Here is a 27831-nt window from a genome sequence, read left to right on the forward strand (position 1 = left end):
GAACTATATATCTTAAATTCTTAATACATAAAACTTGGTTTTCAACGTTAGTAATTAACATGATCGTGACACGTGTCAATTTTAACGATAAGAGATCTCCATGTATCAAAATTTTTGTTTTCAACAATTAAAACATAAAAAATATATATATATAAGAAAATTAAATATTTCAATATAAAGTTTAAAATTGTAAAATAAAATTAAAATATAACATACATTTATGAAAATTTTAAAGATAACTATAATTAATATTATTATTATTATATATTTGTCAAAATTATTATTATTATTGTTATTATTATTATTATTATTATTATTATTATTATTATTATTATTAGTAAACAAAAACTGCATACAAATAATTATGGTCTTATTAATTATATGAACTAAAACTTATTAATCCTAAAAGGAAAAGGATTGTAAATATTGGTAAAAAGAATTTCTTTATTGTTTATATTTTATTCTTACAAAGATGAATTTAATTATATGTTTACTCATATTAACAATTTTGTAATAGTTTTTATAGTATTATTAGTAATACGCAACAAATATTTTAAAATTTTTTTACTTATATTTTATTCTATTATATTTTTATTAATAGTCTTATCCATTAGGATTGAATGTATAGAATTAAAATAAAATTTTAGTATGATAAAATATGATGAAATATAGAGTTATTTATATATCAGGATGACGTGTAAACTATAAAGGGGGGGGGGGTGTTTGGGAATCGTATTGGGAACCATCCTCATCTAGAAATACTATCAAATTGATTGATAAAGATGACCATTCAAAAGAAAAGATACCGAAAAGCTAGTTCGTCGATTCAAACATAAGTTGCGTCTCTCTCAAAACAAGAACCACCACAAAATTGAGCTCTTCCCCTGCGACTAAGAAGTTAACTGTCAAGGCAAAAAATTTGGTTTCTACCACAGATCTTTGCCAGTTAGAAGCATGATGTCTTAATTTGTTTCTTAAAAAGGTTTTTTTTTTCTTATTTTGGCTAATTGAGATGAACTGTATCAACTTTATTTGGATTATATTGAAGATCATAATCAAGCTGAAGAATCCGATTTTTGCAACGGGTCCTAACCAATTAGATGCGGTAAGTTATAATTCTTTTTTTTGCCTAAAAACTGATATTATTTTGCTTATTTACGTTAATTGAGATGATAAATCTGAATCAACATTGTTTGTTCAGATTCAGAAGTTAAAGTCTAAGATTCTTGTTTCTCTTTTAGTGCATTATGCATATGACAGTGACGCATAGGAAGACACTTCTCCTAAACACTCATAAGTTTCTAATCTCAACATGCATTAGAAATCAATTAGGTATCCTGCATAAGAAATCAAATCTGAACGAGCTCAATAAGATAACAAGACAAAAAAGAGTGCAACTATTGATAGTAGAAAATTGAACAAGTGACCTTGGCCATCATCATTTTACCTATTTTCAGTTTTCATATAAAATAAATAATTATAATCTAGAATATTATTTAAAATTTAACATAATTTATATATCTGCGTATATATACATACCTAATCTAGTTTTTATTGAAGTTATAGTAATAATAATATTAATATAAAATCATATTTTCAGTAATTATTATCATATTATTTTATCAAATTTAATTTATTTTATAAACATTTGACTTCATAAAATTAAAATGTTTTATAGTAATTATTTTATATTTGTATGATTTGCGCGACTAAGCTGTTTTTTTTTTTGGAGATGGCAGAAAAAATTGCAAAAATGAGAAGAACTTTTTTCTTTCAGTAATATCTATTTACCAATTAATTTTAAATTTAACCATATCATTAATATGTACCATATATAATAACATATTTAAAAGACTTTTTAGATCTTTTTTTGCTTATTTTTCTTAAATGAATCGTTTTCATTTTCTACATCACCACCTTCAACTGCTTCCACATAATCAGTAATTTTGCCTTTATGATTTTCTAATCTTTAACTAATGTTTTAAATCAGTTTAACTTTTCATTTTAAACATTATATTTTCTCGACGCTCGGTTAGATACTAGATCTATATATATGTATCTTACCACAATATAAAAATGGAAGGTATTTTAAAATATCTTTTTTTTTTGTATAATCAAATTGTTAGTGAGTGTTATTGGATTATTTTTCTACAAATTCTTCTCACAACATTTTTGACATTTTCCTTGTTTTTTTTTTTGGTTCCGCTCTACCTTTCTCTTATTTTGGTATTGCCAACTAAACTGCTTAAATAAATCTTTTTGTACTAGATTTGTTAATATTAAAATTTATAATTAAAAATATATATATATATATATATATATATATGGCTAAAATCTGGATAAATTTATTGTCACTTTATATATTTTACTTCTGTAAAATTATTTATCATACATTTAGAAGGTTTAATTCTGCCTCAACCAAAACGCTTTCATACTAATTAAAAGAAAAACAAAAATTGTTAGATATGTAGTCTATTCATTATTAAATAAAGACCAAGAAGATTTGAAGATCAAATTCAATCAATACCATGATTTCTTAGAGAATTCTACTTTTTGTAAGTATTTGGAAAACAATGACGAGTGAAGATTGTTAGAAATTTATAGATTTTATAATCGTGCTCAAGGAGAATTCGACCTTTTCAAGTAACTTTTGTTTATCTTGTTTACCCGATTGTGTTATTGGGTTAGGCTGATGTGGTTTGTCTAAGTTTTGTATTTATTTGTTTGTTTTTTTTATTTACAATATCCTTTAGTGAAAATGATGATATAACATGTGATGTGGTCACCTCAAACCTTATCCATTGACCCCAAAAACAAGTAAAGTCATTTAATACCATTTCGTTTGCATGATGTGAATCTATAAGATGGGTTCAAAATGCTGACGTCGTCTCATCGGACGTCATGGGAGCTGACGCCATATATATCTTCCTTTGTCTATATCTCATATTTTTGGTCTTTTTGTTTAGTATAAGATAACAAATTGTCTAGGCGTTACGTCTTTTGTCACATGTTTGTATATACACTAATTACGTCTTTAAATGTGGTCAGTGGCATAAAAAATGCAGCTAATTCTTTGTTTCCATTGATTATAAGTATGGCGGTAGAGTGACGTTTTAGTGTAATCATACAACAAAAAATATCAGTTAAATTCTTTTACATAATCATTTTTAGAAATGCAAATAGGTATACGGTTGCTTATATGTAAATAAATAGTTATATAGTTGGTTATTTGTATAATTGAATTTTTCTTATTTAAAATAATAGCAATCATAAAATGAAATAAAAAATAAAAAATTGTTTCTAATGAAATTATACCATTTCGAATAATATTAAAACTCTCATCGTTTTAAATATTTTTATAGTTAAATATAAATTCAGATATAGTAAAATTTATTTAAAACATTATTCTGTCTATTAAATACAAGTATATATAAGTATATATAAATAATATAATAGTACATTGTACAATTATACAAAATGTATCAAATCAACATAGGGGGGTTATTGGGAGGATGATTTTAAAAGAGTTTATGGATTTCTAAAGTTTAGAGATTTTAAGATTCTCAAAATTTTTTGTGGATTCTAAAATAATGTTTACCCAGATTTCTAGAGTTTAATAGATTCTTCATATGATAGATTCTATAAATACTTGTGAGAATTGCAGTATTTTGAAAGTTGTTTTTAATGACTAAATATGTAAGGAATCATTAAACCAATAACACTAGAATTTGATAGAATTGGAAAATCAATAAATACTCAACTTTTTGAATAACAAAGGATTTTAAATAGAATTACAAAATACATACACCAATAACAAGAGATTTTATTAGGAATCTAAGAATCTATAAACCAATAACAATGGAATCTTAAACTCTAAAAATCTTTAAAAATCATTCTCCCAATAACTCCCCCATAGTCTTTAAGTAAATTTATTTTAAGATTTTTTTATAATGCAAATTTATACTATGCAATTTATGTCATTATACGATTGCGCAGTGTAACTAATCAAAACATCTATTTACTTATATTGATACACCAGTGCATCGACGATTCTTGAATCTTTTTTTGAATTCATATTTTTCGGGTTTCGTTGTGATTGACCATCTAATAGAAATTCTGGTCATCAACGAAATCTGGTAAGTAGAAGTTTTGTATTGAGCCAGCGATAGTATCCTAATCTAGAGTTAGATATTATGTCGATGAAAACTCTGAATTTAGGGAAGATGTACCGTTAGCATGACAAGGATCTCCTCCAAACTTTAATCTTTGCGACAAAAATCTCGTAATGTTTGTCGGAATCCTGTCAGTTTGAATTCTATAAACATTTTATATTTTTGTATACCGACATAATTTTAAACATTTGTCGTATTGTCTTATAACTTTTTGTCAAATATTTTTTGACTTCGGCATTAATTTTTTTGTAAAGCATCTTGGAATGCTTGCCGGAACCCCGACAGTTCGAATACGACAATTATAGAAACTTTCTGCATAATAACTAACCCACTATATTATAATCTAATATTTGTAAAATTAAACATCATTTATTCGTACCTTAAATTTGAATTTCATTTAAACTCACATTTTTGAGGAAAAAAAATTATTTCTACAGAAAAATATTTCTTACTAATTAATCGTACGTATTTATTATTATTATTATTGTTATTCTTATTTATATTTATTATTATTTTACTTCCTATCAAAATTTATAAATAAACTTTACAACTTCTTTATACATATCTTTATCTCTTTTATATATAATAATCACATGCTAAATATTAACATGCAAAGCCTCTTTTTCTATTTTATAACTTCTGATTTTACATTGTATACACAAATATAAAACTTTTAAAATGGAAAAAAAGAGAGAAAGAAAAAGAAGAAAATAAACGTTACAATTTCTATATTAACTGCTTTTGTCTTTTTATAAACTTAACATGCAAAACCTGTTTCCCTTTGTTAACTTCTAGAAATTAATACATTGTCGACAAAAAAAAAAAAAGTTACAAATGGCCCCAAAAAAAAGCAAAGAGAAAAACAAGATAAACTCTACAGTTTTTTTTTTGTTTTTTTTTCCTAGTTAAATTTTTTAATTTCTGTAACGTAAGAATCGTGTCATTTCTTGAAAATATAAGAGGAGGTTACAAAATCAAATTCATATTAGGCAACGTGGTAAAAATTGTGTGGTGTCCATGTCCTTATATAACACATCTATGACTCAAGTGTGATACCATATCTCTCCATCTCTCTCTCTCTCGTTTCAGATTACACACCAATCATGGCAGCATCAGCAACATCAAAGCTCCTAGTATCTGACATCGCATCCGTCGTTGATCACGTTCCTTCAAACTACGTCCGACCAATCTCTGACCGTCCAAACATGTCCGAGGTTGAAACTTCCGGTGAGACAATCCCTTTAATAGATCTTCAAGACCTCCATGGACCCAATCGAGCTGACATCATCAATCAGTTTGCTCATGCATGTTCCTCTTATGGCTTCTTCCAGGCAAGTCCATGAACTATTCACTTCCATGGCTCCTTTAGCAATTTACTTTTTTCTCTTCAATACACTATATTTTCTTAATATAACATGATCTGGTCTCGGATCTGAAAGAATGTATAGGCTTCGGTCTAGAACTTTTGGTTGCAAACCGTCTATGTAAATGTTGCACTACTTGTAAAAACGTATTTTTTGAATAAAATTTTACATTTTATTATTAAAAAAATACACTCTATTTTCTTTAGAATTTACTCTTGTATGAGTGTATCATTGCATGCCATTGTGTTTCCTCTATTTTATTACAAAACAGCCTTTGTTATGTACAATCAAAATGTTACTATTGCATGTTCCAGATCAAGAACCATGGAGTACCAGAAGAAACAATTAAGAGAATGATGAATGTAGCGAGAGAGTTTTTTCAAAAAGACAACCAGAGAGCGAACGAGTAAAGCATTACTCAGCAGATACCAAAAAGACAACGAGACTCTCCACAAGTTTCAACGTGTGCAAAGAGAAAGTCTCTAACTGGAGAGACTTCCTTAGACTCCATTGCTACCCTATTGAAGATTTCATCAACGAGTGGCCCTCAACACCACTCTCTTTCAGAGAAGTCACAGCTGAATACGCCACAAGTGTTAGAGCCTTAGTTCTGACACTTCTTGAGGCAATCTCTGAGAGCTTAGGTCTTCCTAAAGACCGTGTAAGCAAAACACTAGGCAAACATGGTCAACACATGGCTATAAACTACTATCCACCATGTCCTCAACCAGAGCTTACTTATGGACTTCCCGGACATAAAGATGCAAACTTGATCACTGTTCTACTTCAAGACGATGTCTCTGGTTTACAAGTGTTTAAAGATGATAAATGGGTTGCTGTTAAACCTGTTCCCAACACTTTTATAGTCAACCTTGGTGATCAAATGCAGGTAACCAAATTGAAAACGTTTAGTCTCCTCTCCCTTCTTGTGCTAATGTTTTGTGGTTGTTTCTCTTCTTAATTAGGTTATAAGCAATGACAAATACAAGAGTGTTCTCCATAGAGCGGTTGTGAACAGCGACAAAGAGCGAATATCGATACCTACCTTCTATTGTCCTTCTGAAGATGCTGTGATTAGTCCAGCACAAGAGTTGATCAATGAGGAAGAAGACTCTCCTGCTATATACAGAAGCTTTACATATGCTGAGTATTTCGAAAAGTTTTGGGACACAGCATTTGCTACTGAGAGTTGTGTTGACTCGTTCAAAGCTTCCACCAACTAAGATAGTGCACTTTAGAATCCAATCATCAGTCATGTCTATGTTGTGCTTTGGTTCTTGATGGGAAGTTAAAACCCCATTTTGTGTTGTCATTTCAAAATAAGTAGTTTACTTTATTAAACAAATCTGCTTGAGAAATAAAACAAAATTGTTCTTACAATATATTTCAATTGTATTCCTTCCGTTTCAATTTAAGTGATGTTTAAGGTTTATACACATAAAATTAAGAAAACATAAAATTTACCCACTTTCTAAAAACATTATTAGCTAAAATGAAGTTAACTAATAAGAAATTTTGATGTAAAATATGATTGGTTAAAATATATTAAAGACATTTCATTTTAGCATACAAAATTGAAAACAAAACTTAAAAATGAAACAATTTTTTTTTGGCGAGAACATTATTTAAAAAAAAACGGAAAGAATAGTATTTATGATTTGTTTCGCTTTTGACGAATACTATTTTTTTTGGTATTTGATCTGTTTCGTAAAATTACGGATTTCTAGAATTTTTGAATCGAACCGAAACAAGTCCAACATATATTTTGCGTCGCCCTTACCATCATTATAGTCGCAATTAAGCAACCGCTACCGTAACATTTGGGGATTAGTAGTGGACTAGTGGGGACTTGAACATGGCGGTATCATCGGTCAGTCAACCAACAACACGCATTAACTTTACAGTCTCTGTCTCTCGTTTACTATGTTAAACCCAATCATAAGTCTTCGTTAGTATAAAACGCATTAACTCCGGGGCTACTGAAAATAAGACATACCCACAAACTTCAACGTCGATAACACATTATCCCAAACCATGCAGCCAATTCGATTTTAACTTCATGCGGGATCACTTGGAACTTTGGAAGCTTCTCATCAACTTTTTGACAATTCCTAAAATTTTAAGTTTTGAGTAGTAGCTTCTCAGTTGGTAGTTTCACATTCTTATCTGTCTTGGTTACCTTTGGATGAAGGTCTCTTTATCTTTCTAATTTAACCTTATTAGAGTTATTATGTTTTGAACTCATACTGCGCGTGGGTATATTCAATATATTTTGGTGAAAATTATTTATAATTAACGATTAGTGAACTAACTACCCGAAACAATGTCGTCCATCTGAACTTCTCAACTCGAAATAGATCAAATGACTAGTATTTTATAAAGAATTAAATTCTTACATCTATTTATTTTGATAACCAAAGAATTAAGATCTAAAGTTTCATTTATACGTCTTTCGAAGAAAAGAAAATAAAATTTGGGTTAGGAATCCCTCATGTCCTTATAAATCTGATATTGTACATGACTAAACATATATATGAAAATTTCTAAATCCAAATAAATATACTTGAATTAAAATAAATAAAAAAAGTGAAAACTAAGCCTTCTCTATCTTTTGTTTTGGTCATCTTGTTCTTATATCATAAACATATATTTCATACAAATCGGACTATTTAAAAGCTATTAAAGCATCAAACGTAAACGTAGAAGAAAAAAACACCAATTAAAAACTGTAAAAGATGAGTTTTATTTGCTATTGTATAAGAAAACCTCATAATCGAATGAGTTATGAGTTTTATTTGCTATTACATGGTAATAAATTGTTTTAATACCTAAAAAAGTAAAGCACAACAATTTTGGCTGTATACATCCATGAGAGAGAAGCAAGAATCAAATTTAAAAAAACAATTGCTAAAAATGAACAACTAATTTTACTATATAATCAACCTAGACAAACCCAACATTACCCACCAAATCATCTTCTTCTATCACATTTATAAACAAAGAGTTTTTAAAAAAAGTTGTATCACTAAACGAAAGAGTAGCGTCTCAAGCGATGAAGAAAACATGCAATGTTTTCATGGTTATAGCTATATTGACGATGATGTTATCAGCACACATTGTTCATTCAAACAAAGCTGAAATGTGTATGAAACGTTGCATCCATCAATGCTCGAAATCAACGAAGAAACATACTCCAAAAGTTTGTGAAGAAACTTGCAAAAAAGGCTGCAAAAAAACAAGTAGTCGGTAAAGAAAAATTCTATATTAACCCTAATGGTGATGAAGAAAATCTTCTCACCAAGTTTTGTGATGCTATGCCTAAAGCATTGTGTAGTTGGCCGAGCTGGTCCTAAATTATTTATGGAAAACTCCCATTATTTTTTTTTATTCATGATTAACGTATTATAATATGTACGTATTGTATTGATTGTTCTTATAAAATAAATATTTCCACAAAACAGGTGTCTATTTAAATAAAAAAGGAAAATAAATCAACCTGAACATTTTTTTTTCGCTTCCATACGCTAAATTATAATCGGTTGTATGTTATCTCGATCGAGGTCTGTATCTCATTTCTGAAACGTTTCTTATAACAAAAACACGATTTCTAATTTTTTTATATAGAAGAAACATGATCAATTTCTAGTTTGAAAATCTAACGAAATCTTACATTTTAATTTAGAAACTAATTTAAAATACATATATATTTTGAGTAATGATATATAGAGTGATTATTTTTATATCTTAAAATTTTAATAAATTTAATTTAAGTACACATATACAAGAATATATGATATATAAAAAAATATAAATTTATGGATTTGAGTGTTTTAATATTTATCTTTTAATTAAAAGTATACAAGAAAACACGCATATTGCGACGAAAATAATCCCTAGCAAATTAGCAATGGAGTTTCAAAAAAACTGTTATATGAAAAACTAGACCACGCAAATCACTCGCAAATCCCTTGCAAATATGCAACGGATTTGCAAATCTATTGCAAGGACGTGTTATTCTCTCGCAAGTCCCTTGCAAATATTGCGACGGACTAACAAAGACTGTATCCATAGCCCATTTGCGTCGACATTGCGAGGACCGTTGATGTTGGCAAGCACGTCTTAAATGAACGCACAACCACCTTGTCGGCAGAGATACAAGCCTCGCAAAATTATCGCAATAAAATGAACTACAATATTTTCCCTCGCAAATCCCTTGCAAACGTAGTAGCAATTCTATAGCAAACTTTTTTATTATGTGCCTATAAAAGGCAAGTTGAAGTGATTTGGAAATCATAACAAAAACACTTACAAAACATTTTAAAAGAGAAGAAAAAAAAAACAACAAAGTTTTAAGTATTTAAATATATAATGTCTGGGCGCGGCGGAGAGCATAAATTTGCTGCCCTTGAAGCTCGTCTTCAATCTCAGGCGGAGAAAATACAACAAATTGCAGAGAAAATTCGTACCTATGATGCATACTTTGAGTACTTCGCCGAGAAAGATCCTGAGTTTGCTGCTAAGTTCGGCTTCACAAACCGTACAATGCCGAATCCAGAAACCAAACCAGAGGCCAACACAAGCACACCTGCAAGAGGAAAGAATACGACCACACCTGCAAAATGAGACAACACGACCACACCTGCAACAGGACAGAACACAACGTCTCTGTCTGAAACATTATGGTTGATGAACTTTTTTTTTTTTTTATGTTTAAGACAATTTTTTTTTTTTTCGGTAATGTTTTGTAATATACAATTTCTTTTTCAACTTGAATTTTAATCTTCATTTTATTTATTAAAAAAAATTCCAGGGTCATTTTATTACTGAAATAGCAGATAACAACAATATTGAATTGCATAGCAAATTCGCAGCAAGGTTAACCCTTATCCTTGAATCTTCCTCCTCCCCAGACCCCTCGGTCACCCCTCCCAAGTGGTACTGCAGCTTGTCGGTCTTGCATGCTCCTATACCACAACTCTCGGCGATGCCTCTTTCAACTCCGATCATCAGCTCGCCGCCGCCCAGCCACAACACTCAAGGCTTCGTTGTGTCCAAAGGAAACTAGGGTTTTGGTTGTTGGGCCTGTTCTCTTAAGGCCCAACTCCCACAGCTTATAGGCCCAGGTCCAGTTCAACATCTATTTTTTTCCCTATGTTTGTATTGTTGTATCAAGCTTTTTTTTTTTTTTTTGGCCTTGAATGTTTAGTGGATTTTGGAAGGATTTTGGTTTTTGTTTTTCAAAAACTTATTTTCAAACAATCAAGATTTTGAATTTTTGGATTCCCTAAAATTTAGTAAAACTATTTTGTTGTAATCTTCCATTCATGATTTTAGATTTTTAAGTTTTGTAAAATTTAGAGAATCTAGTTTTTAGTTTTTCTACATTATTTTACTCAAAAACCAAAAACTATATTTTTGGGATTTTTAATACAAAAAACTAATATAAAAATCTAAAACTAAAATCTATAATTCAAAAATTAAAAACCAAATCCAAAAACTGAATTAAAAAACAGCATCCATTCATGGCTTTTTTTTTTCTTTTTTTTTTTGGAAAACCTTTTAAAACCTTGTATTCCTTTGTTTTTGAATGAATGAAAACAAGATCTGTTTGTCCAAAAAAAAAAGAGAATAAGGCCTTGAATGGATGTAGTTTTTAAAATGGTTTTTGGTTTTAGATTTTAAGAAAATCAGTTTTGTAGCCATTCAATATTTTGGAAAAAGTGGATTCCTTAAAATATAGGGATTCCAGATTCTAAGAGTTTTTACCAATTTGTTAACAAAATCCAAAATCTAATTTAAATAGTTTTTAAGATTTCTTCTACGTAACTTTTTATTTTTATATTTTTTGTTTATTTTTTTTCTTTATTGTAAAATTCAAAAACTAAAAAATTAAAATCTAAAACTAAAATCTAAAATCTATAACCTAAAAACCACTTAAAAATCTCCTAAACATTCATAGCCTACGAGTGGCTGCGGAGAAAATGTTGCAAAACGTGTCGCACAAGGACGGTTATTGCGTTTGCTAGGGATACAATTTTATATTACTCGCGAATAATGCGAGAGAGCGACGTTTTTCTAGTTGCGAGGAACTGTATCTCGTTGCAAATTGTGAAGGATTTGCTATGATTTTCTTCCATTACAATACATATGTTGTTTTTTTTTTGTAGTGAACTATCTATTGTAGTATCTAAAATAAATTAACGTGTTATTTCAAAAAATTCTGTAATACGGTTTAATAATATTAATATTTCCAAAAAAGTATCCATATCTTAATTTCATATAAAATAGTTGTTGATTGATAGTTCGTCACAAGGAGGGTAATATATTAAGTAAAGGGGTCGAACAAAAATGTTCGTCTTATTGATCAGAGATCGACAATACACAGTACAAAAGGGGATGGAAACTGGTCGTCGCTAGGAGACTACGAGCCGAGCTCTCTGCTGTACTCTCTATCCTCTCAAATGTATGTTCTGTCTTGTCACATCAAACTTTTTTCTTTTTATAGGTGAGTGATATAACAAGATACCGCCTTAGGTTAGATTCTCGCGAGCCGACCGTCATGGGCCGATCGTCTTGGGCCGGGTGACGATTGGGCCGTTGCTTAAGTCTAATCATCGCTTGTCGTCTTGTGAGAGGTAGTGCCACGTCGCTCTTTATTGCCGGACCGAGTGTAGATTAGTGGAAGGGGACTCGTGGGCCGAGGCCCATATCCAACAATAGTTTTTCCGTTTCCAAAACTTTTTTTTTCCAGAACATAAACAAACATTAACATTGAAGGTGTGAGTCGACCGTTTATTATTGACGAATGACGACTAAAGCTATAGGATCACCGGTTGACATGATAAAGACAAATCAATACGATGTTTTGTTTTAGTCTTAATAAAATAGAACAAGTTGTCTAGAGTAGGATCCGAACCTTGGCAGGTGAAAGCCCAACATATTTCAAGCCCATCTATATAAACAACTCAGACGTCTTTTCTACTTTTAAAACTTGAAAAGATTACACAACGTAATTGGTTTACAAATGTAGTTAACTAAAGTACTAAACGTACGTAGGTTTGTTTTGTGGAACCGGTTTTCTCATTGTTAATGTTATTTTCCGGTTTTCTCACATTTGGGTCATACAGTATTTGCACCTAGAAGACTCATGCACATTTGTTTAATCTTAGAGTAATCGAAACAACTCTTTAAGTGCTTGAAATAACCTAAAAACGTTAAGATTAGGTTATTTCAAGCACTTAGAGAGAGGCCAAATTAATTTGGTTTCTCATTAACCAGAAAAGTAGTATGTACAAGTCCCACACAATACATATATAGCCTCGACAAAGAACTCGTAAAATTCGAAGTTTATTAGACTCAATATCAAACTAGAACTACATCAAGACAAGAGGTTAAATCTAGTAAATCTGAAGAAATGTGTCAAAAACTAATCCAACCAGTCTCATGTCTTACATATGGTAGACCAGTTCATCCCATCTACTAAACCCTAAATTTCTTGCGAAACAAGAAATCGATATAACTATAAAACAGATGCATTAAGTTTGTGACACAAACTATGTAAGAAAAGCTAGGTCTTTCTATATCATTAAATCTGTAAAAAGCTTTTTTGTTTTGGACTATTATGTAACTCAAAGTCCAACTATATGGGGGAAAAAGTCGTCTAAAATATATTTTACATTATCGTATCGTACTGCTTTTAGATTTTTACGTCAGTGCTTGCTGATGCTATGTAATAAAATTATTGTTTGTCACATTATAACTTCAACGTTCCTAATCATGTGTACGTGTCTCTACGTATACATAACACTTCGTTTGGATATTCTTCTCTTAAAATAAATTATTTACACCACTCTACGAATGAAAACGTAACACTAACTAATCACTTTACTAACAACTGTTTTATATATTGATAAGATTTTACAACATTTACAACTTTCTGACGTATATATTCCATCCCAAGAGAAAACAGAAGGTCATAGAAGAATAGTATTTATTTTGTTGAAAACTTTGACCTTACTTGAGATTTAGACCTCAAGTTTCGTAAAATATACGATGCTTCTTCGACAATATTTTTAGGAATCAGTTCCACAGAAGGAAAAACTACTTACCACAATACTTCCGAGGATTTAACTAAAATAAAATAAACAATGTAGCATAAATTGTATGTGGTCTAGTGTTAGTTTGATATGGCATGGGATGAAACATGATCAGTTTGCTTTGTACTATGAACAAATTCACATGTATGTTAGAGAACATAGACTTGAAACATTTGTCTTGTCGGTTGTTTGTGTTATATGTTACTTAATGATACAAGATCGTCCAAGACTAACATTTTTTTTTGTTTCTATATTTTTTTTTGTAAAGATATATGAATTAGCTTAAAATAGCCAATTAGAAAAATAATGTTTATATATGTGATATAATGCAGTTTGGTATAAAAATTTTATGCCAAATTGATAAACATAATGCTTTTAAATCAATAGGGTTACAAAGTTTTTTTCTTAACGGTTAGATCTATTATTTAATGTAAACTATGAGAATTATTACAAAGACAATTCTACCATTCACAATTCACTATGACCATATTATGTCCACCATGGACAATTTACAATGACCCTATTATATCCACCATGGATGAAATTGTTTTCTCGACAATAATTTCTTATCGATGCTCATGATGGATACCTTCAATAATCCATGACAGGTGATCCTTAATTTTTCATACTCATGATATATATTTAATGTGTGGAATCACGAAAAACAATTCTAATGATACAACGCACAAGATCTTTCGTAAACGTGTATCCATTAATCTGCCTATTTGTTAATAAATTGCATTATCTGAGATTCGAAACTCAAATTTCCTGGTGTAGAATCAATAATTAACCTTTTGTTAATCATAGGCCTAGAGGACTTCCACGGTTAAAATGTTTTTACAAGCAGAAAAACTAAAGAAACAAATTATAAATTAATATTAAAAATCAAGATAAAAAATTAGAACAAAAGATAATTTCATTATCTTTCCTAGCATCACACTTAAGCTTGTATCTTCAGCTTCATTTTTTTGCAATCCTTGAGCATAGTTAACTTCTTTAATATCACTATTTTGTTATTTATAGCAAGCATAATAACAAATTTTTAGTTTTTCATTCTACTATTCTAAATATGACATTGGCTTCCATTTTAAAACTACAATTTTATGCGAATTAAAGTTGTTTTTTTTTCTTAAAAAAAAAATATTTTTGCCTCCATGACTTTAGGCATGCTCTATATTTATGAGATGTTAGGTTTAGATTGTTTTCGTTGAACCATTTTTTTACCCATATTTCTAAGAAGACCATAAGAAAATATGATAATCAACATTGATGGATGGAAAATTCTACAGATTCAAATTCAAATTATGGATAACCAACCTTACATAATTCAAATTCAATTTAAGTTCATTACACGAGTGAAGAGATTCATGAACCTTACATATTTTTGTAGAATTTTCCCATCCATCAATATCGATTATCATATTGTCTTATAGTCTTCTTAGAAATATGGGTCAAAAATTGTTCAACATAACAATCTAAACCTAACATTTCAGAAATATGGATATTGATTATCACATTTTCGTATGACTATTAATTGACGCAAATTTTGATTAACATGATCAATCAACGCAATTACTTTTCTGGATTTTAATGTCTTTTTCTATGATTATACAGTCGACGCAGTTATACAACTAATTTATCGTGTGTTCCACTACGGTTTATTTTAATCTATTAGTTTAGTTGACCAAAAACATACAACTTTTATCATGGTTTTAATTTTAATTGTTTGATTTATATTTGATTTCAATCAGAATTAGAATCTTTTATATTTGATTTCAATCACAATTTTCCATATAAATGATTTAAATATCAAGAATATCCATTTTATTATCAAATAAAGAGAATATCCATTTTCTTCGTATAAACTTCTATTTAAAATACGGAACTGTTTGGATTCAGGTTATTGATAGAAATTTGTATGATCTAATAGAATAAATATATATATAAAAAAGAATTCCTCAAAATACCATCATTTTAGTTTTCTTTCCAAAAATACCATCAATATTAAATTATTGTTCAATGGTAGGGAATTTTAAATCTTTGGTTTGGGTTAATTATTTTGCAATTTAGGATATAGTATTTAGGGGTAGGGTTTAATGTTTAGAATTTAGAGTTTAGAGTTGAAAAATTTTAAATCTAATTTTAGTATTGTGATATTTTTGTCCTAAAAACAAAAATGATGGTATAAATTGTTTTGGTATTGGTCTAGATCCTTTCAGGTTGATTGGATATTAATTTCTATAACCAGAGTAAATATCTGGATTTTTGGATTACCGATTTTTGGGTAAGAATTTGGAGTCACTGATAAAAATTTGAGTATTGGATCCTAAATTATTTATATGTATTCAGATTTTATGTATTTTCATGTTCAGGTCATGTTCGGTTTTAGGTTTTCAGGTAGAGAAATTTATGACTTAATAATATAAATATAAAATTATATCGTCAAAAAAGAACCTTAGGCTCTCGTATTTCCCCAATTTGTATTGTTCTTTTTTGTGCTAAACACCAAATTGTATTGTTTTAAAAGGTTAATATACAAAAACATTCAGTAGAATCCAGTGATAACATGTTAAGAACAAGATGGTTTAGGGAAATCGTTCTCTTATTATTGATATATTCTATGGGATACAATATATATAGAGAATAAGGATACAATATCAGGGTTTAGTCATCCAAAATTTACTAATGGACAATATAATAAGCATATATATACATAATATTATTCTTAACACAGTTATCATAAAAAATAATTCACCCAGATTAAAAAAAAAAAATTATTAATTAACTCAACAATTCAGCAAGATTTAACCAAATTCGTCTTTTATAATTTAACCCTTAATAAATGAATTTTTATCACATGTTTCATTTGTAGTTTTGCTTTGACGTATGCAGCGGGGTATATAATTGAATAGGTCAATGAATCAACCGTGCTTTACACGCTGTATAATATAATTTTCACAGTTAAGATAAGACTTCAAATCAATTAAAATCAAAAGAAAATCAGATTTAGTCATTGTTTTTTTGTGTGTTATTATTAAGTGTATATAAAAACACTATAATTAATAATACACTCATACAAACCAACCATTGACAATTCAGTTTTTGTTTAGATATTACAACACATATACACCTCTTCATTAACTTAAATAATAACAACTAGGAAAAATGTCATAAAAATCCCGAACTTTCAAATTTGGGACGATTTATTCTTGAACTTTAAAAAAGTCATTTTAATCACAAAGTTTTGTTGATTTTTCCGTAAAATAGCTAAGTTTTGTTGACTTCACTTATTTAAACATGACATTTAATTTTTGTTAAAAACTTGAAGATGTGGTTAACTATCTGTGAGTTGCTTCTGTTTAGCCTAAATGACTATGTTTCTTAGATGACAAAACGACGTTGGAAGTCGTTTTCTGACCCCAAGGGTCCGCGCTATGGCAACAATTCAACAAGAAGTAAAGAGAATTTGTGGATTTTTCTAGGGTTAGGGAGTTAAATTTGTGAAGAATCGATTTTGGGATTTAGTTTCTTCAGTTTGTTAAAGGATGTCGTTTTGTGGTTTGAAACAGAAGCAATTCACGGATAGTTAACCCCGTCTTTGCAATTTTAAGAGAAACTAAACGTCATGTTTTAATCGGCTAAGTCAACAAAACTTAACTATTTTACGGAAAAGTCAACAAAACTTTGTGATTAAAAAGACTTCTTTAAAATTCGTGATTAAATCGTCCCAAATTTGAAAGTTTAGGATTTTTATGACATTTTTCCCAATAACAATTACGCTAAGTGTTAACTTTTAGTATTGTTGCCGTAAGCAAAACGGCTAAAATTATACGAGAATGACGTAACCATTGTCTACGTCACATTTTCATAAGATTACACTATATATATATCTCACACCTCCATGTTCATAAGATTACACATTAAACGTTACACTTGTGTATATTATATAGTTTGATGTTAAGAAAGAAGTAGTATATTATACGTCATCTTTGTCTCTTTATATTTCATCTCTTGACATTACCAAATTACATAACATAAACCATGGCAACTTCTGCAACATCTAAGCTCTTAGTGTCTGATTTTGCCTCTACCATTAGTCATATCCCTTCAAGTTACGTCCGGCCCATCTCCGACCGTCCAAACTTGTCTGATGTCGCAAGTTCCGGCGATTCCATCCCTCTTATCGATCTCCGGGACCTCTATGGACCTAATCGCGCCGCGATTGTTCATCAACTTGCTAAGGCTTGTTCTACTTATGGTTTCTTTCAGGTATTGTTATGTTTCAAGTTTAGTAATTTACTATGTTTTCATTGTAATAAACTATGTTTTACTCTGTTTTATTACTCTGTTTCAAGATTTATCTTGTTGATTATGTAACAGATCAAGAATCATGGTGTGCCGGATACAACAATCGAGAAAATGATAACTGTTGCAAGAGAGTTCTTCCATCAACCGGAGAGCGAAAGAGTCAAGCACTACTCCGCAGACCCAACAAAGACGACGAGAGTCTCCACCAGTTTTAATATCAGTGCAGACAAAATCTTGAACTGGAGAGACTTCCTTAGAATCCATTGCTTTCCCATTGAAGATTTCATTCAAGAATGGCCTACTAGTCCTGTCTCCTTCAGAGAAGTCACAGCTGAATACGCCACGAGCCTAAGAGCTTTGATCTTGAGACTTCTTGAGGCTATCTCAGAGAGCTTAGGTCTTGAAAGAGACCATATAAGCAATATATTAGGCCAACACGCTCAGCACATGGCGTTTAATTACTATCCGCCATGTCCCGAGCCCGAGCTAACTTATGGACTTCCTGGACATAAAGACCCAACGGTTATCACTGTCCTTCTTCAAGACCAAGTCTCTGGTTTACAAGTCTTTAAAGATGATAAGTGGGTCTCTGTTAAACCAATTCCAAACACTTTCATCGTCAACATCGGCGACCAAATGCAGGTTTGGTAATCAAATACTTTTTATAACATTTTGTGTTAAAATTCCTCTGTTTTATGTGATGGTGTCTCCTTGTTTTAGGTCATAAGCAATGACAAATACAAGAGTGTACTCCACAGAGCAATAGTAAACACCGAGAAGGAGCGATTATCGATTCCAACATTCTGTTTCCCTGCCGCAGAAGCAGTGATTAGTCCTGCACATGAACTGATCAGTAAACAAGATTCTCTTGCTGTTTACAGAAGCTTCCCTTTTGTTGAGTACTGGGACAAGTTCTGGAACAGGTCGCTCGCTACTGCGAGCTGTCTCGATGCCTTCAAAGCTTCAACAACCTAAAGAGAGTCTATCTTGTAATCAATCTCGACTGGCTCTTACCAAGAGCTAATAGCTCAACGGGTAAAAACCTAGAGATTGCAAGTTCGAGTGGTTCTTGGGACGAGAACATATAACATGCTTTGGTCTCAGAAAAAGACAAATTTTGACCGGCTCTTTAGCTATTGTATGGATTTCAATATCAGTTTGTTTCTTATAAATAAAGACTTTTCAAGATCAGTTTGTTTGTTATGAACGTTAACAAATGTTCTTTAAAAATACATTAAGACAAAACTATCACCACTAGACATATCTTATCAAACTATATATAATAAACGTACTATATATAGAATCTTAGCTTTTAAAGTTTTAAAAGTCTCTCTTCCACAGCTGTTCACACAAATCTTTCTATCATGTATTTTTTTTTACACAAGTGGAATGTTTAAGTCCACGGTCTTTGCCCCCACCACAACAACCTTAATTATAATTGGGTTGGCCAAAATCTTAGAGGTTCCCAAATCAAAAGGAATTGGATCAAGAGAGTTAAATGAATGCTTATATAATATTTTCAAAAGATCGGTAACGTGAGCTTGGGGGCAAAAGAAGTGGTGTGGATGATTGGTTCGGATTATGTTGGATGAGTTCGTAGCTGAACTTGTATTGCTTGACCTCATGAGGGAATCACAATTGAGGCATTGAAATGTTCATTGCTAAACCCTAGTTTTCAGTTCCTTGGGAAACAAGATTTAGCCTGGCTTTGATCATGTTTGTTTTGTTTCTCATCTAGGTTATAATTAACTTTTCATGTTTGAGTATCAATAGCAGCGATTGAGGCATTAGACAGATTTGTAAAGTGTGTCTAGATGCAATGGTGATGGGTAACATTGAGAAGAAGCTTCCATGTATACTGCAATGGTTAACAACAACAACAACAAGTTTTGATCTCTTTAACTAAAACTTCTGAAAAATGTAAAATTTCTTAAAAGAAAAAACAAAAAAAAGGAAACAAAAAAAGGTTGTGGAACTTAGATTTGTATAGTTTCCTTATATGATACTAATACGGCAAAGTTTGTTCTCTATATATATATAAACAAAACTTATTTTCTTTCTTCTCCTTCATTACAAGAATCACACAAAGCTTTTCAAGTTTTCGAGTTTGATTACATAAAATCATGAATTCTTTGTTCAGTATGTTTGATACGTTTTGTGCTGAGATTATGATGAGGAGAAAAGTTACATCTAATTCTAATGCATCATCATCATCTCATGGATCATCTACTTCTTCTTCTAGTGTTCAAGCCGTGTTGATGGAGAAGACACCAAAGAAGTATTTGGTGGAGAAAGAGAAACCACTGAGGCTTGCTCCAGAGTTCGATGGGCTTCATTGCTTCGAAACCATAATTTATACTTCTTGATTTTAATCTTTTTTTGTTAGTTCTTGTGTGTTGTTTGATTTTGTTATTATTATTTATGAATGTACATGTTGCTTAAATAAATTAAAACAAGAGTGATTAATTCAAGAGAAATACCCTCTTTAATTTATAAGTTTCTTTATTAATTATTTGCTGTTTTTTTTTTTTTTTGAATCATGTTGAATGAGTATGTTTTTTTCGGATTTCTTATTATGCAAGAATTGATGACTATTTAAACGTGAAAAAATAGCTACGATTAAACAAACTTTAAGAGATTAGAAATTTTAGTTTACAATTTATTAGGCTGGATATATAAACTATAAATAAACTGAACTAATTAACCAAACCGAACTAAAGTTTGGCTAATTAGGTTTATTTGATGAACCTCAATGACAAGAGTAAACATGTTTGGCTTGAGGAATAAGCAACCCATTGTTTTTACATTTTATCGTAAACAAAACCCCGAAAATTACCAAAAATATATTATAGTTTTCTTTCCATATAAGTTAACTGAATTTTTTTCCATTCATAAATCAAATTTAATTTCCATTTAACTGAACTTTTAATTTCGATTTAGCATGAACCATTTTCAAACCGAACCAGACCAAACAAAACTAAAATTTTAGAGGGCCAAGCCCAATAACAACATTTTTTCAAAGTGTCAGAATATTTCTCAAGTCTCACCGTCAGATTTAGAGTTACTATCTATTTTAACATTTTTGAAGTATATTTTGTACTAAAATCTAATTTAAGTTATAACCTTTTATTTTGTAATATTTGCATAATCAAACCCTTACCATTTGAATAAATAACAAAACTTAAAGTAAATTTTGTAATTAAATCACAAGCAAAACTCAAAATTGGAAATAAATATTTATTACATCAAAAAAATTTCCTAAAATATCTCTGTAATAATTTGAATCTCTCTCCAATATATTTTTATAATCTTATTTATTTTCCATTTATATTATTACATAAGAAATATTTATAATAAAAATACAAAAAAATTCACACATTTTGCAATTGAAATTTTTTGAAAACTTGATAAAGGGAAAATGTTTATATAAGAGTTCAAAACCACTATAAATATGACTAATATGTTTCCAACTACAAATGAGCATGAAATTTGGTTTCTTAGGCATCCAAATAAAAAAATTTATTCTGTTTAATCCGGTTATATATTTAAGAAAACTAAATTTTTAAAAAGTTTCAAAATATTATAAATTTTACTTTCTTAGAAATGTTTAAAATATTATAGAAACTCTTACTAATGCCGTAATATTCTAACATTTAATTGAAAATATTATTAATATTTTAACTCTAATTTTTTTAAAATACAATAATATTGTACATAAATATGATTGGACGGATTTGAGTTTACATAAATAGGATTATATTTTTCTTATGGGTTGTTTATAATAAAATATTTTTACGGGTTAAGTTAAAATATAATTTGTTTTACAACAAAATTATTCCGTGGTGTACTGCGGGTTAACCACATACAGTAAAACCTCTATAAATTAATAATGTTGGGACCAAGATATTTTATTAATTTATAGTGATATTAATTTATCTATAAATTAATATTTATTAATTTATAGTGTAAATTAATAATTAATAATTTATAGTGGTATTTTTAATTTTCAAATATTTTAAAGATATGGATGGACACAATTTTACAAAAATATTACTAATCTTTTAGATATTGTAAATTAGCTAGTAGTTTGAAAATGAATATTATATATTTTTAAAAAAAGAAATTTGACAAAAAACTTCAAAATTATAGATAAATTCACTTACAAATGATATACATAAATTCAAATGTATCTTAATAACCTCAGTTGTTATATCTTCATATCATATATGTAAAAATGAATAATATGCATATTTAAAAATTGAAAACATAAAGAAAATTTGATTATTTTTATGACTTGTGATGGTATATATTACAAGATTATTTTTAAAAAATATACTAACACAAAATTATTTATGGAGGTGAACTCTAGGAGAAAATTTATTTTTACAAAAAATTAGAAACATACATTAATATATCTACAAATACATTAATATATCTACTTATATATAAATATATGTGTGAGTATATAGTGATTATTAATTTATAATATTATTGGGACTATATCTTACATGGGGATTTCAAAAAAGTTATTATCTTATTATCTTATCGAATTTGGTCAATTTTTACATTGGCCTGACTTGGGACCAGCAAAATTTATTAATTTATAGTGTTTATTAATTTATAGAGTATTAATTTATAGAAGTTTTACTGTATATCTATGAATCTACTTATAATACAAATTCATTAAAGTATGTAAAATTAAATGAAATAAACACGTATAAAACTAGACTATATCAATTAACTACAAAAATGACCAACCAAACAAATATATTAAATTATGGATCCGTGGTGTATCACGGGGTAAATCCTAGTTTAAAATGATAAGGTTTGCAAATTTCTTTATTTTTTCCCTTGATAATAATTCTTCAAATGTCATAAATAATTTTGTTTTTTATAGTTTCTATCGAATAAGCATGGGACATGTTGAGGTATACATTTCAATAAACTAGATTTTAGTTGACAAAGCACACACTGTTTTGATATATTCCTTAGACATTGTGTGTTGGATTAAATTAAAACTTTGTGAGTTGTGACTCTGACTATGACGAAATATAAGAAATTCAATTCAAACAAGAAAAACTTAGAAAAATTCCAAGAAATTGAAACATTCTTGTTTCAAACTCATCTATATAAATGCTTAAGCTTACCTCAATATTAGTCCTCAACTACATTGCTTCTCTCTTTCTTGAAATGAGGAATCATCACAAAACATCAATTTTTGTGGTACTAAGTCTGGTAATAATTCTCAATGGGCATAGCAGTTTCTTGGCACGAGCCGTTGCTGAGAGCAAGGTACTTGACACATTTCATATATAAGTTCATTCTTTTACCAAACAACATAGACAAAGACCAATAGATTAACTAATTTGATTCTATTGTGATAATCAATAGGTTCATATAGTGTATTTAGGTGAGAAGCAGCATGATGATCCCAAATTTGTCACGGAATCTCATCATCGGATGTTGTGGTCACTTCTTGGAAGGTATGTGTATTGGTAAAAGTTTCTCCATTGTTATAATGTTTGTATATTCATAATGGTTCTTGATTTTGCTTCATCATTCATGTTAACAGTAAAGAGGAGGCCTATGATTCAATGGTGCATAGTTTTCGACATGGCTTCTCAGGGTTCGCGGCTAAGCTTACCGAGTCCCAAGCCAAGAAAATAGCGAGTAGGCAGTCCTAACCTCATATTTAACAATGGGACATTCTGATTTTGTTTTTATTGCTAATGCATTTTTTGGCTAACAGATTTACCTGAAGTTGTTCATGTTATACCGGATAGATTCTACAAGCCGGCAACAACTCGAACTTGGGACTACCTTGGTCTTTCTGCTTCTAATCCAAAGAATCTTCTTAATGAAACTAATATGGGTGAAGACATGATCATAGGCATAATAGACACAGGTGAGAGTGTATATTTGTAAATAGTTTTTATCATAGAAATGATCAATACAAATCATAAGTTCCTCTATATGGCTAAACTGTTTTGTGCCAATGTAGGAGTATGGCCAGAATCTGAAGTATTTAATGACAATGGGATTGGACAAGTGCCAAGCCACTGGAAAGGAGGATGTGAATCAGGTGAAGCTTTCAACTCCTCTCACTGTAACAAAAAGCTCATAGGAGCCAAGTACTTCATCAATTCTTTTCTTGCGGAGAACGAAAGCTTCAACTCCTCAGCCTCACTTGATTTCATTTCCCCTAGAGGCTACAATGGTCATGGAACACATGTAGCTACCATCGCGGGCGGTTCATACGTGCCCAATACAAGCTACAAGGGGCTAGCTGGAGGAACTGTAAGAGGTGGTGCACCGCGTGCTCGTATAGCAGTGTACAAGACTTGTTGGTATCTAGATGATGAAGACATAACGACTTGTTCATCCGCTGACATCTTGAAAGCAATGGACGAGGCTATACATGATGGTGTTGATGTTCTGTCTCTTTCTCTAGGCTATGAACCTCTGTATCCAGAAACTGATGTTCGAGATGGGATAGCTACTGGGGCATTCCATGCAGTCTTAAAGGGTATTACAGTTGTTTGTGCAGCGGGTAACTCCGGTCCAGCGGCTCAGACCGTTACAAACTTGGCTCCTTGGATTATCACAGTGGCTGCAACTACTCTAGACCGGTCCTTTGCTACACTTATGACACTTGGAAACAATAAAGTGATAATGGTAACAACAAGATTTACAACTTCTTAAAACCAAACGTTTTCAAAACATTCTGAAAATGTCTTATTTTGATTTTGGCCATTATTTTGCAGGGTCAAGCAATATACACAGGTCCTGAACTTGGCTTCACTAGCTTGGTTTACCCTGAGAATCCAGGCAACAGCAACGAAAGCTTCTCTGGGTAATATCAAATCTCTAGTTTCTTATTAGGACCAAATCTTGCATTATGAACAAATTCAATTCTTGAATTCACACTGGTTCTTGTAATGTAGTACATGTGAGCGTCTTATCATCAATTCTAATCGTACAATGGCTGGGAAAGTAGTGTTGTGTTTCACAGAGTCACCTTACAGTACTTCTGCATCGAGAGCTGTGAGTTATGTGAAAAGAGCGGGTGGTCTCGGTGTAATCATCGCAGGACAACCAGGCAACGTTCTCCGACCATGTCTAGATGATTTCCCTTGTGTTTCTGTTGATTATGAGCTCGGGACTAATATACTTTTTTACATACGTTCCAATGGGTATGACTAACATAGACTAATAACATCTTCACCACTTATATAAGTAAGAAAATAAATAACATTTTGTTGTCTAACAGATCACCTGTAGTGAAGATACAACCTTCAAGAACACTCATTGGACAACCAGTTGGTACAAAAGTAGCAAGTTTCTCATCAAGAGGGCCTAATCCAATTTCAGCAGCAATCCTCAAAGTATGTTAGAATTAATCCTTATATGTTCTGTTTTGTTTAGACTCATCAAATGCCTTAGATGGTATCAATCATATGAATGTAGCCGGATATAGCAGCACCGGGAGTGAGTATATTAGCGGCTACAACCACGAATACTACTTTCAACGACCGAGGATTCATTTTCTTGTCGGGGACATCAATGGCAACTCCTACCATTTCAGGAATTGTTGCACTTCTCAAAGCTCTAAACCGTGATTGGTCCCCTGCTGCCATTAGATCAGCCATTGTCACTACAGGTTCTTATCTTCTTCATACAATGTACATATGAATAAAGAGACACATACTGATCTTGATATTGTCTTTACTCTGCAGCTTGGAGAACAGATCCATTAGGAGAACAGATATTTGCAGAAGGGTCACCTCGGAAGCTAGCTGATCCATTTGACTATGGTGGAGGCCTTGTGAATCCAGAGAAGGCTACAAAACCAGGTCTTGTATATGACTTAGGACTCGAAGACTATGTTCTTTACATGTGCTCTGTTGGTTATAACGAGACATCAATCTCTCAGCTTGTCGGAAAAGTAACAGTCTGTTCCAATCCAAAACCATCTGTTCTTGATTTCAACTTGCCTTCCATCACAATCCCAAACCTCAAAGATGAAGTCACTCTCACCAGAACCCTTACTAACGTTGGACCACTCAACTCGGTCTATAAAGTAACGGTTGAGCCACCGTTGGGGGTTCAAGTGACCGTGACACCGGAGACGCTAGTGTTCAACTCTACAACCAAAAGGGTTTCTTATAAAGTGAGAGTCTCGACCAAACACAAAATCAACACAGGTTACTACTTTGGAAGCTTGACTTGGAGTTACTCTGAGCACAATGTTACGATTCCTATGTCTGTGAGAACTCAGATTCTGCCTTACTACTACGATGAGAATTAAACAAAAAAACAAACAAAGAACTAAACAAATCATTTGTATCTTGTGACTAGTGTGACTTGTGAGTTTCTTGTACTTGTGAAAGCATATATATACACTAAACATTAAATTCATGGAACCTATACATAAAAAAAAAGTGAATGTGAATTTAAATTTATCATAATTAAAGATTCATTATGTGAACAAAATTCAAAACAGTTTTTCTCGTGTTGTGAGAGAACTCTTTGCATGCAATGCGGATAAAATGGCTCTTTCTTTCGACTAATGTATTATTATTATTTTATTTCTTGGCTCTTTCTTTCGTAACAAGCAATCCTGAAAACACTATCTCGAGTGGTCAATGAAGGCTTTGGTGTTGCATGCATCTATCTCAAAATGCATCTTATGCTCTGACCGACAAGATTATCGTTGAACAAGCACAAACTATTTTCTATGTTTAACTTTACTATATACAAATATAATCATATGAGAAGAATTTAAAAAATAATAATAATAGATATGAGAAGAATTGAAATCAAATTAAGAAAACATCATCAAACCTCTCTCTAATCTTACCAAAATTTGCGAAATAAATAGATATATAAGTTGAAAACGTTCTTTAACAAAATAATAAGAAAAAATAAAATAAATTGAAGATATGGTTCTCTAGCTTTTTATATTTTGTTGATAATTTTAAAAAGTAGTCTGGAGTTATTTTTACATTATTATGACGGTTACTTTTTTACGAAGTCTAATGATACAAATTGGAGAGGTTGAACCAATAACAATGATACATAACCATCCGTAATTTAAAGAACAATGCACTTCAATACTGAATCAAACTAGCATAGCTAAAAAAAAATCAAAACTAATAATGAAATCAAACTCGAGATCAGGAATAACAAGCGATTTCTTTAGCAAATTATAGAGACACAAAAATCATAGTTTGATTTATTGGATTTCAACAAATTATGGTAGGACTAAGAGAACACGAAATCTCAAAAACTAACATATTTCAGTTGAATCAAGCTGTACGTGAAAATGTTTGATTTTAGTAAGTTAGGCACAAATAATTGCTATCACTAAATCAATAAACCAATTGAGCTTAAAGCAATCAATTTTAGTAGAATAAACCAGCATCACTAAAATACGCCAAATTGGAAGCTTTGGTCTCAACAAATTTTAGTGCTACAAATAGAAAAGGTTCAATCTTAGAATATTAAGGTTCAATCAATAATATTCTCTAGAATCAACTTATATCTTTCCAATCAGCTTGAAAAATCTGAACTAAGCTTAATAAGCATTGTAAACTGATAAACCAATTTTCGTGCAAAAACTGAAAAAATCTCATAAACTAATTAAAGCTTAAATCAATCAAGTTCTCAAAGATCAACTGATTTTGTTATCTTCAACCTTGAAAAAGTTTGATTTAAGCTTAACTAGCATTGCTAATTAGTAATAATCGGAATAGGGAAAATTACTTTGAAAATCATTAGGTTTCATTTGGTGATCTGTCTGGCTTTTGTGAAAATTTGAAGCCAAAAGTTGTTCCGTGCAAACCTAATATAGCCCAAGTAAAATCTAAGATTTCCAACTTCAGGATGTTA

At 30.6% G+C, this 27831-nt stretch overlaps 3 protein-coding genes across 4 annotated transcripts; all 3 read left to right on the forward strand.

Annotated features, from left to right (window-relative positions):
* The first annotated feature begins 5176 nt into the window (after positions 1–5176).
* Positions 5177–6968, forward strand: LOC17882673 (protein DMR6-LIKE OXYGENASE 2). The gene is given in 4 exon segments (XM_023781197.1): positions 5177–5503; positions 5851–5916; positions 5919–6425; positions 6502–6968. Coding segments are annotated over 4 exon segments (1059 nt in total). The 5' UTR covers positions 5177–5275; the 3' UTR covers positions 6760–6968.
* Positions 6969–17564: 10596 nt separating this feature from the next.
* Positions 17565–19121, forward strand: LOC17881351 (protein DMR6-LIKE OXYGENASE 1). Its single transcript, XM_006288006.2, has 3 exons — positions 17565–17901; positions 18013–18582; positions 18661–19121. Exons 1-3 carry the CDS (start codon positions 17674–17676, stop codon positions 18913–18915), a joined length of 1053 nt encoding a protein of 350 aa, XP_006288068.1. The 5' UTR covers positions 17565–17673; the 3' UTR covers positions 18916–19121.
* A 4009-nt stretch (positions 19122–23130) lies between these two features.
* Positions 23131–26358, forward strand: LOC17883698 (subtilisin-like protease SBT3.7). 2 transcript variants are annotated; one of them, XM_023781085.1, is made up of 10 exons: positions 23131–23232; positions 23332–23423; positions 23513–23610; positions 23690–23845; positions 23942–24615; positions 24705–24793; positions 24885–25133; positions 25211–25325; positions 25408–25600; positions 25677–26358. In XM_023781085.1, the coding sequence occupies exons 1-10, from the start codon at positions 23131–23133 to the stop codon at positions 26246–26248; spliced, it is 2340 nt and encodes a 779-aa protein (XP_023636853.1). In that variant the 3' UTR covers positions 26249–26358. The 2 variants fall into 2 exon arrangements, with proteins under 2 accessions (XP_023636853.1, XP_023636855.1); XM_023781087.1 differs by having other exon boundaries at positions 23189–23254.
* Positions 26359–27831: the final 1473 nt, after the last annotated feature.

Source organism: Capsella rubella, unplaced genomic scaffold (genome assembly GCF_000375325.1).
Source record: "Capsella rubella cultivar Monte Gargano unplaced genomic scaffold, Caprub1_0 scaffold_6, whole genome shotgun sequence".
In the NCBI taxonomy this organism is placed as follows: domain Eukaryota; kingdom Viridiplantae; phylum Streptophyta; class Magnoliopsida; order Brassicales; family Brassicaceae; genus Capsella; species Capsella rubella.

Coding starts and splice junctions, on each gene's coding strand:
- LOC17881351 (XM_006288006.2), top strand. CDS start 17,674: ATGGCAACTTCTGCAACATCTAAGCTCTTAGTGTCTGATTTTGCCTCT. Junction 17,902..18,012: donor CTACTTATGGTTTCTTTCAG/GTATTGTTATGT, acceptor ATTATGTAACAG/ATCAAGAATCATGGTGTGCC. Junction 18,583..18,660: donor ACATCGGCGACCAAATGCAG/GTTTGGTAATCA, acceptor TCCTTGTTTTAG/GTCATAAGCAATGACAAATA.
- LOC17883698 (XM_023781085.1), top strand. CDS start 23,131: ATGAGGAATCATCACAAAACATCAATTTTTGTGGTACTAAGTCTGGTA. Junction 23,424..23,512: donor TTGTGGTCACTTCTTGGAAG/GTATGTGTATTG, acceptor TCATGTTAACAG/TAAAGAGGAGGCCTATGATT. Junction 25,601..25,676: donor ATCAGCCATTGTCACTACAG/GTTCTTATCTTC, acceptor TTTACTCTGCAG/CTTGGAGAACAGATCCATTA.